The 12924-nt window shown below is 42.5% G+C and overlaps 1 protein-coding gene across 5 annotated transcripts in view; it reads left to right on the plus strand.

Annotated features, from left to right (window-relative positions):
• EXOC4 (exocyst complex component 4) overlaps nt 1-12924 on the plus strand; it is a 421385-nt gene that overhangs the window by 231457 nt on the left and 177004 nt on the right. Inside the window, exon 11 of one of the 5 annotated variants that reach the window (XM_074828089.1) lies at nt 7422-7432. The exons of the other annotated variants lie outside the window; for them this stretch is intronic. Within the exon in view, the coding sequence (XP_074684190.1) occupies nt 7422-7425 (4 nt within the window). The 3' untranslated portion in view covers nt 7426-7432. Of the gene's footprint in view, nt 1-7421; nt 7433-12924 lie in introns of those variants that run through there. 5 annotated transcript variants of the gene reach the window in all.

Below are 12924 nucleotides of genomic sequence, written 5' to 3' on the forward strand. Positions count from 1 at the left end.
AAGGAAGAAAGGGTGGGCAACAGCAAAACAATCTCCCTGTGTATTTTACTCGGAGTCCCAGTGGATTAGCAATAGTAGTTTGCATTAGCAATGACAGTACAGAGATGATTACTCTTCCCTAGAGACTGGCAGGGATAGAAATGGTGCTCCATTATGTTGCTCGTTATTATTCTCCGTGCTAAGTGGCACAGTGACTGGGGAGCAAAAGGGCAGAGTTGAGCAGTGTTTTTAAGCTAATAAAGTTGTCCGAAGCAGGAGATGGGATTGTTAATATGAAAGCTTTGTTCCGAGGTGTCTGAAAGTACCTTTTTATTTTCTACTAAGCTGAAAATATGTATTGGCTGTATTGGTTTTACTCAGTTTGATGGAAAAATGTTTACTTTCCCTTCTATTCGCTTTACTGAAATTCTATATAACACTCTAATTGCATTGTGTTAAAGGACATTTTCCTCCCCAATTCAGATTTCTGGTCTTATTCCCTCCTATTTATGTAACCTAAAGTGATGGAGAAAGGGCCAGTTTGAGGATGGGCTTCTTTAAGAAAGCTCATAATGATCCGCTTTCCTTAAGCAAACCAGAGTGACCTTCTTTCCACTTCTGAGAAATTGTTCCTGAGGACTTGTCTTTCCTGAAGACTTGTCTTTCCTTTCTGTTTAGTCTTTGCATGGAAAGCAGGTTTCATGGTTTTAATCCCATCGTTCTCCCCCCCCCCCCCCCATCATTATACAAATGTGTTGCTCCATTATCCTCTTCATGGTTTACAAATGATTAGTAATGTAATTCATCTCAGATGTAGCAAAACTTTACAGCTACCAATAAATAACATCTCACTGGCTTTTTTTTTTTTTTTTTTGTAAGTAGAGTGTGTTGTGGATAAGCAAAGTGAGACAAAATGACTAAATCATGAGATCAGATGACAAAACAGCAGCAAAGTTGGTGAGCTATTAATTTTTGCCTCTTGACTGGGCAGGTAATCTGAATATCTGTTCATTAATGAAATATTAGCTAATAGAGGGGGGTCATTAAAATAAGTTTCTTATTTATATATCTGTATTTATCTGGAAGTGTAGTAGTTGACATTGTGATGAATTGAGGGGAAAAAAGTTTTGTACCTCACAAATTTTGTAATATGTATCTCAGTTAAAAGCAGAAAATTTTGTAACCATTTGGGTAATATGGTAGCAGGATTTCAAATTTATGTTATCTTCCACAGGAAAAGCGTGATTTCTAGGACCAGGGTTGCACTGCAACGTACCTTGTAGCTTCATTCGTGCCTGACTGCATGACAACATAATTTTTGCCAAGATCTCAGTGCCATTAGATCAGCAAAGTCATTGCCGTTGGTGATTTAGTTTGATGCAGCTGTATGAATGTGGTTGTGAGTATCTTAATAATGTTGTATGGAGCCTGAGAAATTCCTGAATTATTAGAAAAAAGGCCCCTGGCCATGCCTTACCGAAGGGCACCTGGTTTGGAAGAGACTGGCCAGTTTTATAGCTTGATGAAGCTGTTGTATATTTGCAGTAGAGCAGTATAGTCCGCGGGACACCAAAATGTTTATGCTCCAAGAAAGGAGAGCTAGGGCTGTAGTCCATCCTATGGATCTGTGATGCTGTGAGGTGAAGGCAACATATGTATGCAGGACCCCACTGAATTTTAGTAATCCATTCCCAATAATAATAATTAAACAATAACCTGTGATATATTTAAGCTACTGCATGCCAAAGTGCAGCCAAAAAAGCAGTAAGGTCCTTGCTTCTCTAACCAGGACTTCACATGGTTGGGGTTGTGGTGATCAGTTGACTAAATATGCTTGCTATCTTCTAGTGAGGTAAGAATAAACCCTACACAAGACATCTGAGACACCCCCCACTGAGTACATCCCTTCAGAATCCCAGAATCATTCAGGTTGGAAAAGCCCCTCGGGATCATCGAGTCCAACCATCAGCCCCACTCTACAAAGTTCTCCCATACCCCACATCCCTCAACATCTCATCCAAACGACCCTTAAACACACCCAGGGATGGGGACTCCACCCCCTCCCTGGGCAGCCTATTCCACTCTCTGACCACTCTTGCTGGGAAACATTTTTTCCTCATGTCCAGTCTGAACCTCCCCTGTTGCAGTTTAAAGCCGTTCCCTCTTGTTCTGTCACTAATTCCCTGGGAGAAGAGACCAGCACCAACCTCTCTACAACGTCCTTTCAGGGAGCTGTAGAGAGTGATGAGGTCTCCCCTCACCTTCTCCTCCTCACACTGAACAGTCCCAGCTCCTTCAATCTCTCCTCACAGGATTTATTCTCCAGGCCCTTCCCCAGCTTCGTTGCCCTCCTCTGCCCTCGCTCCAGCACTTCGATATTCCAGCACCTCGACTTCCCTGGAGTAGATTCATGCCTTCATTTTTCATTGAAGCATCATTTTTTTAATGCATCTGCTGCTCTCACTGGATCTTCAGGTCATGTCCCCTCTCATCTCTGTTTATCCATTTCAGCAGGATTTGCAGTCAAGCTGCATGGCCTTACCTCCAAAATTTGCCTGTCAGGAGGAACGCTGGCATTACGCAGCGAGTCTGGAGATCAGGATGGGATGTGTTGAGCACCAGTGCTCCTCTAGCACCTGAGGTTGATTGGGTGTGCTTGGTCCCCCACACTCATCATCCACCTCCCAGAAAGCAACACGTGCTTGTTGACCTCTCTAAAGTCAGAACACATCTCCTAGTGCTGGTTCCTCCTGGGCCACATTGAGCATTGCTCCAAAATTGTAAGGTTCAAATCTTTTTTGTTTTAATTAAGTAGGAGCTAAAATTCTCATACAGTCAGGGCTTCAGAATCTCAACTTGAAATATGAAACTGGGATGTTTGTAATTTATGCTTTCGCTGTACTTGCTGGTAAAAAAAAAAAAAAAGAGTTGCTCTTACTGGCATATTTTTAAGGTTTTCCCAGGTAATTTATGAACTGATTTAAAAATTAATGTATTTTTTTCCCATTCTGTAAAATGTTCCCCCCACTCTCTGGATTTTGAAGCTAACATTGAGCTCTCTTGTCCCTCTGAAATGGAATGAAATTATTTAAGTTCTGTACTTCAAAATTTGTGAATATTCACTGAACAGTCAAAGACTATTTAGAGCAAAGGAGCTCTGTTGTTCTTCAAAAAAGCTCTCAACCTCCTTGCTTATGTGATCTATCATCAACTGCAAAGTCTATGGCCGTATTCCCAATCCTATCAGCGAAGCCTAATGAAGGGGCTGGATTTGATTGTTTTTCTAGGTCTCTTTGGGTTGATGACATTAGCCATCAATCAAAAAGCTGCGAAGGAGCCTGTTGAAGCTATGCCAGCTCTTTTTGCCCCAAACTGCGGGGCGAGCTGCCAACAGCTTGCAGGAACCCGCCAGGCACGCCAGCTCGATAAAAACGCAGATATGAAGACGGTGTAATTGAAAGCACTTTGGGTGTGCTTGGGCAGATCTGGGCAACGCTCATGCTCGAAGTGCAGATTGGTGTTTTCATCGTGAATTATATTTTTTTAAGGCCTAATCTGTGGGGTATCAGATCTCACTAAGCGTATAGGGTCAGTTTACAAACCGTGAGCAGGCGTATTTATTTCATAAGAACAAATTGGAGCTCTCATATATAAAGAAAACCCAGCCTAGACATATGTGTTTGTAGAGACCCAAGTAATGCAGTTTTTCAAATACACTTCAAACCTGTCATTTTTCAGTAATGTCACTGGGGTTGGCGCCCTGGAAGGCAGCCTGTCTTTATTTACAAACTTTTGTAGAGTCAAGAAGTTTGTATTAGAAGATAAAATGGGAAAAGCTTGCAAATTCTGTCCGATGCCTTTCTAAAACTATTTCTAAAATAATATTCTGCAGCGTGTAAGAGCATGGAAGTGAGATGTATTCTCAATGCATAAATAAAATAGACAGTGACTGAGGTTAGAATGAGCACTCTATATTTTGTTTTCTGTTCTAGCGTGTACTTAAAGGGAATTATTACTCTATTAAATCTTTTAACTCTCAAAGTTTATTCTTTGCTTGCTGCAGGTAACGGAATATATTGTTGCGGTTAAAATCTTTCTCTTAGTTTTCATAATGTACTATATGCCAAGCTGCATCACGAAGGAATAAACACTTTTGATCTAACTCTTATCTGTGGTGCAGTTTACATGGTAAAAAGTCTGTTGTGGTGTTAAACGCTCTCATCTTTATTCATGTCCTGGGATGATTTAAGTACGTCATGAATTACTGGATCAGGAGCCCTGGGGTTTGGTTTTAAGGTCCATATAATATAATTGTACTCGTTCACTAGGCTTGAGCTGCGCACTAGTGCAGTTGGGCTGTTACTGGCTTTAATAGCCGTTGATGAATGCTGTGTTGAGAAGAAACCACAAGGTTTTGGAGCATCACTAATTGATGTTGTTTCTTGAGAGATGCACTCAGATGCATTGCTAGCTACAGAGCTGGTGCCATTACTATAAAGTCCCGACCTGGATTCCTTAAATCTTGTATAAAACCAGAATTGGGTAAGATTAGCAGCTCCCTCTGAACGTTAGTAATAGCAAGAGGGTCAGTAACTCACCTTTCTCTGAGCCGTGCTAATAGTAATTTCTGCATTAAGTTCCTTCTGTTTGTTCATTCTTACCGTAAATTAGGAAGTGAAGATTTGGGACTTGTCTAACATGTAACTTGATGAGGTTTGCAAATAGAGATGTGTCTTCAAAGAGTCATTTAGAGCAGTTATTTTAGAACAGTTCTTTGCTGATGAAGACAAAATAAGCTATTAAAAATAAAAAAGATAAGACCAGTGCAGCAGTTATTTTCCTAATGTACTCCAGTTTATAGCTTTTTAGTCTAGAATCACAGAAATTCCCGGTTTCTTACAACTGTTTTTCTACATTAGCAGTGATTTTGAATTGCAGCACCCGTTGCTCTGCTCCCCAGAAACCTTATAGCTCAGGGCTGGGACATGATATCAGTCTATATTTAGGTTGATTCTGCTGACTGCAACGGGCTGACTTGAGATCTTCATTTTAATATTTCAGCATGTATTTTTATTCTTAGAAAGGTAGCCCTTTGCCTTTTTAAGGAAACTGTGTTTCCACAAGGCAAACTTGGAGTATGGCTGCAGCCGCGACGTGTGAAAGGCAGCTGCAGTGGGACATATGGATCCTTCTGCCACGCTTTGATCGCAGGCTGGTGTCTTACTACAGGCAGATTGGACTAGGAGATTCAAAAACTAACACGTAGTAAGGCCAAAGCTGGTGTGATCCCCCAGAAAGAGATAATGAATCTCAGTGAATCTTTGCAAGGAGACAATAGCAATTTATTTTCACGTCAGCTAAACGAGATAGAAATATAAATTCTGTTTTATTTGCTTCCCTTAATAGGGAGGTTGTCCACTCATCTTTAATGTATATCCCCAAAGGTCGGTGCCTTTCAGACTCCAGAACCAACCCTCTGCTGCTCCATGGCTATAAGGAGTCATCGCTCTTTGAGGTTTGCACAAAACCACAAGGTTTTCCTGAGCTTCCAGGGCTGCCTGAGCTGCTCTTTGCAAAGAGTTTTAACATGTTTTGTGATGACTTATTGCCCTCCAAAGGGGACATTAAGTTCTATCTGTGAAGCCATGAGTATCTGTAGCTTTCTGTGAGAGGCTGCTAGCTTTCTTTTTTGTGGTTTTATGTAGTCCAGCCATGGTGAAAACCCACATTCTGGCTTAGCTATGACAGATTTTCTCATTCGCTGGCTGAATTGGTCTCAATGTACTTAAATTTCTCATTCTAACCTCCATTCCCTTTTCCAGCCCATTCTTGTTCCTGCTCTACATCTGTTTCCCTCCTAAAGATTTACACATGGCAATAGCATGTTATTAAGCCAGTTTTCCTCCTTATGTGTCTGTTGTTCCTCTCCTGTCAGAAACAGGGTTTTGATGGATTTTCGGGGACATACAAGGAGTGGCTCTGTGTGACCACATCTTTTCTGAGCTGACCAAGTGCTGTTATCCAGAGCCATCCATGTACCATCCCAAGGTTACGAGTCTTGCAAAGTGACAGGAGAAATCTTGACGTATGAGGTCAAGGGGGAACTAAGGACTCTGCAGCTTCGGCGATCAATCCAGTGTCTGTTCTGTTGTCTTAAGTCTCCCTTCTTTGCTTGTTAAATACATTAGGACACCTTTGGGCAGATAAATCTCAGTTGTTCTTTCTTACCTCCGTGCAAAAGCAAAGCAGTGCCTGGAGTGCACATCAGCTGGCTGTTATGCTGCAGCGTTCCCATCAGGCTTCCTAGTCCTGCTGCCGTCAGGTTCACGCTGAGGTGGAGAAAGAAACAAAAGCTACTATTTTTGAATGCAGAACCAGAGAAGAGTATTTACTTTCATAGGGAGTACTGTGAAAATCCAGGGAGAAAAGGAAATGATTGTTCCAAAAGACTTTATATGTAATAGAGGTGGACGCTTCTGGCGCGCTGCCACCCAGCTGGGGTGTGTTCTAGGAGTTCACAGGAGACATCGAATTTTCCCAGGCAGGTTTTTAAACCAAAATAAAAGGCACGCGTGCACTTTTTCGCAGGTGGCTGAAAAAGTGACAAAAGACTTCAGCTGCTCAACTTCTGTCTTCTTTCTGCAGTTACAACAGGAGGGGGACTTGAGCCCTGAACTTCTCTGCTTACTGTCCTCTCTCAAAAGGCAGCTGGGAAAATCAACAAAAGCCTTTGGCTGTGCAAAAGGTTTCTTGCTTCGGGAGCTGTAGCTTGTATTTCTAATGAGGAACCAGTATATTGCAGACCTCATCCCTTCCTTGAATCCTTCTCTCCAACTGGTTCTCAGTTAATCCCTATGATGTTCAGTCCTGAGCCTTCAGTATCTGCACATCACAGCAGAGGGACAGTGGATTGAGACATCTAGAGATGTTGGATGTCCATAACAAATGTGAGGACTGGACAGGAAATGGTTATTTCTGCTTGTGTAGAAGTTTGGATACCAAACACTTTCCTCAAGGCAGTCCCAAGAGCATTATTTTTGTGGGTTTTTTTTTTCTTAAGAAAACTGCCGTGTTACTCCAAGATCCATATATCATTGTGGTGGGATTCTAGAAAGCTGCTTGCAATGTACATGTGCCACCAAGCAGACGATGGCTTTTTCCTTAAACCCTGGCAGAGTAACATGGCAAGAGCTCAGAAGGGGCTTTAGAGAAAAGTTTGGGTTTGGGGGAAGCTTTGAGTGGTTCTCTTCCTTCTGGGGAGAAACATGCAACCAAAAGTTTCATTTGATGCTAAAGGGCTTAACGGAGATGCCCAGAATTGGGAGGCTTTTTGCAGTGCACTGACTTCTTCTGCAGCCCTCAGTACTGACACCTCTTCTCTGTGGCTTTCAGCCTGTTGTTTTTGCATGTAATTTGTTCTTTTCTTCTTCCTTTCATCTCAGTTGAAATTGTGACCTGCCAGTACCCCACTGCTCCAGTTCGTTGTTCATGGTGACATGCGGTAGCTTGGTCCAAACTGACAAGAGACACTTGTGCTGCAGAAGAACCCAGGTGACCTTCCCTCCAATCCCACCATGTTCTGCAGTGTCCCACATCAGGTCACATTACATTCCACTGTTAATTAAAACAGAATTTTGAGATTATGATCGTTGCTTATCTTCTTTGATGCCCTCCTCCTTCCCTTAAGCAGATTTGTTTGCCAGCTTGGACATCTGGAAGTGTATATTGATAGTGGTGCTGCTGCTACCACATTTTGTAGAAACACCTCTGGATGCTTTACAGACATTAATTAAAATCTTGTTCAACAGCATATGTGCAAGGCCACATTAACAGTGGTGTAGGACACCAGGAGGGATTTGAATCTGTGGCTACAAAATCATAAAATAGTTTGGGTTGGAAGGGACCTTTAAAGGTCATCTAGTGCAGCCCCCCTGCAACGAGCAGGGACATCTTCAACTAGATCAGGTCACTCAGAGCCACGTCCAACCTGGCCTTGGATGTTTCCAGGGATGGGGCATCTACCACCTCTCTGGGCAACCCGTTGCAGTGTTTCACCACCCTAATTGTAAAAAATTTCTTCCTTATATCTAGTCTGAATCTACCCTTTTTTAGTTTAAAACCATTTCACCTTGTCCTGTCACAACAGGCCCTACTAAAAATTCTGTCCCCATCTTTCTTATAATCCCCCTTTAAGTCCTGGGAGGCTGCTCTAAGGTCTCCCCGGAGCCTTCTCTTCTCCAGCTGAACTCCCCAACTCTCTCAGCCTGTCCTCACAGGGGGGTGCTCCAGCCCCCCGAGCATCTTCGTGGCCTTCTCTGGCCCCGCTCAAGCAGCCCAGGACACGGGTGGCTTTCTGGACTGCGAGTGCACATTGCCAGCTCATGCTCAGCTTTTCATCCACCAGTAGCCCCAAGTCCTTCTCCCTGGGGCTGCTCTCAATCCATTCATCCCTCCGCTTGTATTGATACCGGGGATTGCCCCGACCCATTTGCAGGACCTTGAACTCGGCCTTGTTGAACCTCATGAGGTTCACACGGGCCCATTTCTCAAGCTTGTGATAAAGTAAAGCCTTACTCAGGTAAGCTGCTGTGGCAGGAGTTCAGATGTCGGAGCACGTCCTGTGGCTAATCACAGTGATTTGGAAGCTGCTTTCTTGCACTAAGTGATGTGTACAGCCTTCACACGAGCGCTGTAGCATCTTGTTTTTCTTTACAAAAACAGGCCTGAATTGAACACCTCGTCGTGTTATCGGCGACTTTTAAAGATGTACGCAGTTGGAGGAGTCATCAGTCTAACGACATGATATCAGAAAAGGGGATGAGAAAAAAATATTAGCTATGTTGTTGATGAAACAATGGGAGATACTGTATACAGCAATGTATCTATTGAACAAAAGCAATCGAAAATGAACTGTATTATTTCTCACTCACTTGTTCTGTCAGTGATTGAGGCATTTCAGAGCACAACCAGGAAAATAATAGGTTGCTTTCACAATGGTAGAAGTTTAACAAATGCTCAATCATTCATCCGACATCATTGCTGTCGTCGGTGAGAGCTTTAGCGTGTGCTATTGATGCCTTGCTTCATTCTTATTGCCTCTTGCTTTTCAGATTCAATCTCCCCGCAATGGAGGACTGAACATTTCAATTTGCTACCTGTAGAGTTGTATTGAAATGCTCAGGCTAAAATGAGAGAGATGATTTTGGGTGAGGCTGGAAGCAGAGGCTTTGTGGAAGGCATTACACACACAAATCCTCTGACAAGACCTGCATTCACTAGCACATGTCTCCTAACTGTACGTGACACAAAGCGAGCGGATGGTGTTTGTAAGTAGAATATTCTCAGTGGGTATTGATAAGCACTTTTGCATTGTGTGGATGTCTAAATCCATGTTAACCTGACGTTCCCTTTCAATTGTAAAGTTTGATTTCACGGCCTCTCTGCTTGGCAGAACTTTGGTTTTGGACTTGGTGTGCTTGAAAGAGCTCGATGTAAGCTGTTCATTCAGTGTCTGCTACTCATATTCACTTGGTTCCTCCTAAACCTAGAACCGCAGTGAATGTCCTCTTAATCACTTGCTAATAATTCTGAGCATTTGCATCTCGGCTGGTTAGTCTGTTGGCGTTTGAATGGGATTAACCTCTTTCTGAGGTGGCTTCCATCTGAAAATAGTGAAACACCTGGCAAGTTGTGCGTTTGGAAGGCTTCATCGTCGCTTTTTTGGTAGATGGAAAAGCCGAGGTGTAGAAGTGATGAATAACCTGGCACAGCAAGAAGTAAAACTCTCATCTCCTAGTACCCACTCCCTCCATCTGACCTCTGTAGACCTTCTCCATTGCTGTGTATCTGAAGGCTTCTCAAGCCTTTGAAAACAACCACAGCAATAAGAGAAGTGATTTGTTAGTTTATCAAGTGCATACGAGCGAGTGCAGTCCATCACCCTGTTCTTTGTCCAGGAGATGACCTTTATATTTAGCTTTGAGTGTAAAGCCATTAACAAAAACTCCCTCTGTCCTCTGGGCTCTGCCTCTTAATTTCTCATGCGCTTGTAGGAACCCAGAAACAAGTTTTCTTCCAAAATGTGACTATTTAACATGGAGAAAGGGATGAATTGGAAACGACTTTGACAAAAGTCCTCGAGGCAGTGTGTTGCTCCAAGGGCAGCAGCAACAGCTGAGAGGCAAAAAAACGAGGCTAAGGAGAGGTGAATGAGGAGAGCCTTGATATTGTCTTTCTGCAAACTGTTGGAAAAATACTTTTTTCAGTTGCTTCTGCTCTGATCATCATGCACAAGTTCTGGCTACCTTCAGAAAAACTTCTTCAAAGCAGACACCCGTGTCAGTAGAGCCAAAGCAGTGGTAACTCAATGCTGCCAGGTATTGCAGGGGTGCATGGCCAGATTTTAGCTCAGCCCATCCTAAACCAGCCTAAAAATAACTGAAGGTGATCAGCTGGCACTGGCCATATAACAGACCCCATTAGCTGCCTAATACTTTCACTTACCTTCGATTTGGATCCAGTCCAGGGTCCTGGAGATTAAAGGCTTGGTGTGTTAAAAGCCCATTCATTATCAAGCTGAGACACAGCCAGTCCTTCGAGGCTTGAGTCTTAATCACCAGCAGGCTAATTTGGCCCATTAGAAACAGTAAATATCTGAGCTAGTGTGTGTGGGCCTCTTCAGGGTTCACTTCTGTTTAGAAATTCTGTCAATTAATTAAAAAAAATGAGTCTTGCTTGTATTTGTCCAGAAATAACAGCATAACATTCCCTCTTTGAACAGAAGTTTCTTCTACTTTGATCGCTGTGGACCCCTGAGAGGCATGTATGAAATGGTTAGAAACATTTTCCTTTTTTTTTTTTTTTTTTTAGTTTTTTTCTCATTCTCATTTATTTTGTATTGCTGTGACTCAGTGTGTACAAATCAATATAATAGCGCTTTGGTTCCGATCTAAAATTTTTAGCTTTGAATGCAGGCATTAAGTTATCTCCAAGCTGTTTCAGTCTTGGTCATTTGGAGGCTTGTTGCTCATATTTAGAAGGTGTAATTTGTACTTTAACACTTTGCGCTTAGTTGGTTTCTCCTCTTTCATTGCTCTTGCTCAGTGTCTCTCCCTGTGTATTTGTGCACCTCAATAATGTGGTCTAGAGGCTCTCTCCCAGGATTTGCACTCATCTGGTAGCCTCTGAGCGTTTGCCCCACTCTGGATGAGGCCACTGGGGGCTTTTCTGTGGTTTTCTCTTCCCAGGAGTCATTGGCAGGAGAGATTTTATAGGAAGGTTTGTGCTCCCTTTTGCAAAAAGTAGATGTTGGGGCTTTCTTGTCTTTCTTTGCCCTGTGGCTCTGGATGGCATCTTGAGAAGTGGTATCCAGAGCTTTGCACCCAGAGTCCACATTGCAGCCGAGGTCAGGAGCTGTTCTGTCAGGAGGATCTCTACCATTCCTCTTGAGCTTCTTCTACCATTCCTCTTGAACTAATGGATTTTTATGCTTATCTGTAAATCCTCTCATAATTCTCTCATTCTTCCAACTGAAGAAGGATAATCCCTGTGAAGACCCCATGTCCTGCAAGTGAGGCAGCATGTCACACGTGCCTGGGTGTGATGGCGATAGCTCAGATTTTGGGTAGATCACTGGGTGCAAACAGACTCTTTTCTACCCCTGGGGCTGTCTGTAGATCTTAGAGGGATAATCCTCAGAGCCATCAATGTTAGGGCCCAAATTTGGCAAATCTGAGCTAAGGTTGCTTGTTCCACCGCATGCTCAGCTAATTTGGGGAAGCAAAGACACAGCAGTTGCATGGGAAGGTGCTGTGACAAAAGCAAGCTTTCATCTAAACAACAGAAACAAAAAATGTGATAACCTTTTGTTTCCGATCCCATCAAATACAGTGCAGTAGAATAATCCCATCAGTTGAAGGAGAAAAATTATGGACTTTCCTCTGATATATTATCTGTAGGTTGCTTGCTTCATTTGTTATAAGTCAATATTTTGCCCACTTGCTGTGGAAGCCTTGCAGAACGTGGACATTCAATTCTGAAGCACTTTCCATTGACATTTCTTTAATAAACTCTCATAAATTATAGACCGTATTTTACATCTTCTCCTCATGCCCCCAGAGTTTGTTCTAGACGGCTATGAAGAAATGAGATATTGAGTTGTTACTCTTCTTGATTAAGTCAATAAAATCCATTTGTCTTGTTAAGTGAGTAGCTCCATGTGACATGTTGCGCAATCCCAGATTCTTCATTTTGGGGTGAAAAACAATATCCAAGACAATGATGAATTATCTGAAAATCAGAACTGACCAGCCAGTACCTCAAATCAGCCATGCTTGCCCGTAGCTGTGCCTGTACTGTAGCGCTAACGCAGCGCAGCGCAGTCAACACAACCGCTCTAGCTGCAATTTCAAGGTGATGATCTGTAATTATTAGACGATGATCGCTCTGAACACTGAAGAACATTTTGTTATTTTTAGATGACAGAACTTATCTTTTTCTTAAAAAAAAAAATATCATCACTGTGAAAGATATGAGATGGAAAAAGAAACCTGCTAAATGAAGGAGTGGTTGTATTTTGGTTCATATAGAGTCTTTCATAAGAAGCAGCCTGAATTCTGCTTCTTCATATTGAATGGTCACATTCCTGTATTACAAAGCCCGTCTCTTTTGTCCTAATTAGAAGCATTAGAATTTTGGTGAGAGCTTGGTTTGGAAGTGTTGGAGATGACCGAGCTGTACTTGAAGCATTTGGGGATCCTGCTCTGCAACTCCACCCAACCATTCCCATGAGGACTGCAGAGAGAGAAATCTATCCAAGTTATAAAGTCCAGTTGTGCACTGATATTCTGTTTCTGAAGTCTTCACATCCTTTTTTATCTGATCATATTAGATTTTTGTCAGGGTTTTTCTGCATAACTGCTTTAACTTCAATAAAAATGACACTTC

Source organism: Strix aluco, chromosome 5, assembly GCF_031877795.1.
Source record: "Strix aluco isolate bStrAlu1 chromosome 5, bStrAlu1.hap1, whole genome shotgun sequence".
Taxonomy (NCBI): Eukaryota; Metazoa; Chordata; class Aves; order Strigiformes; family Strigidae; genus Strix; species Strix aluco.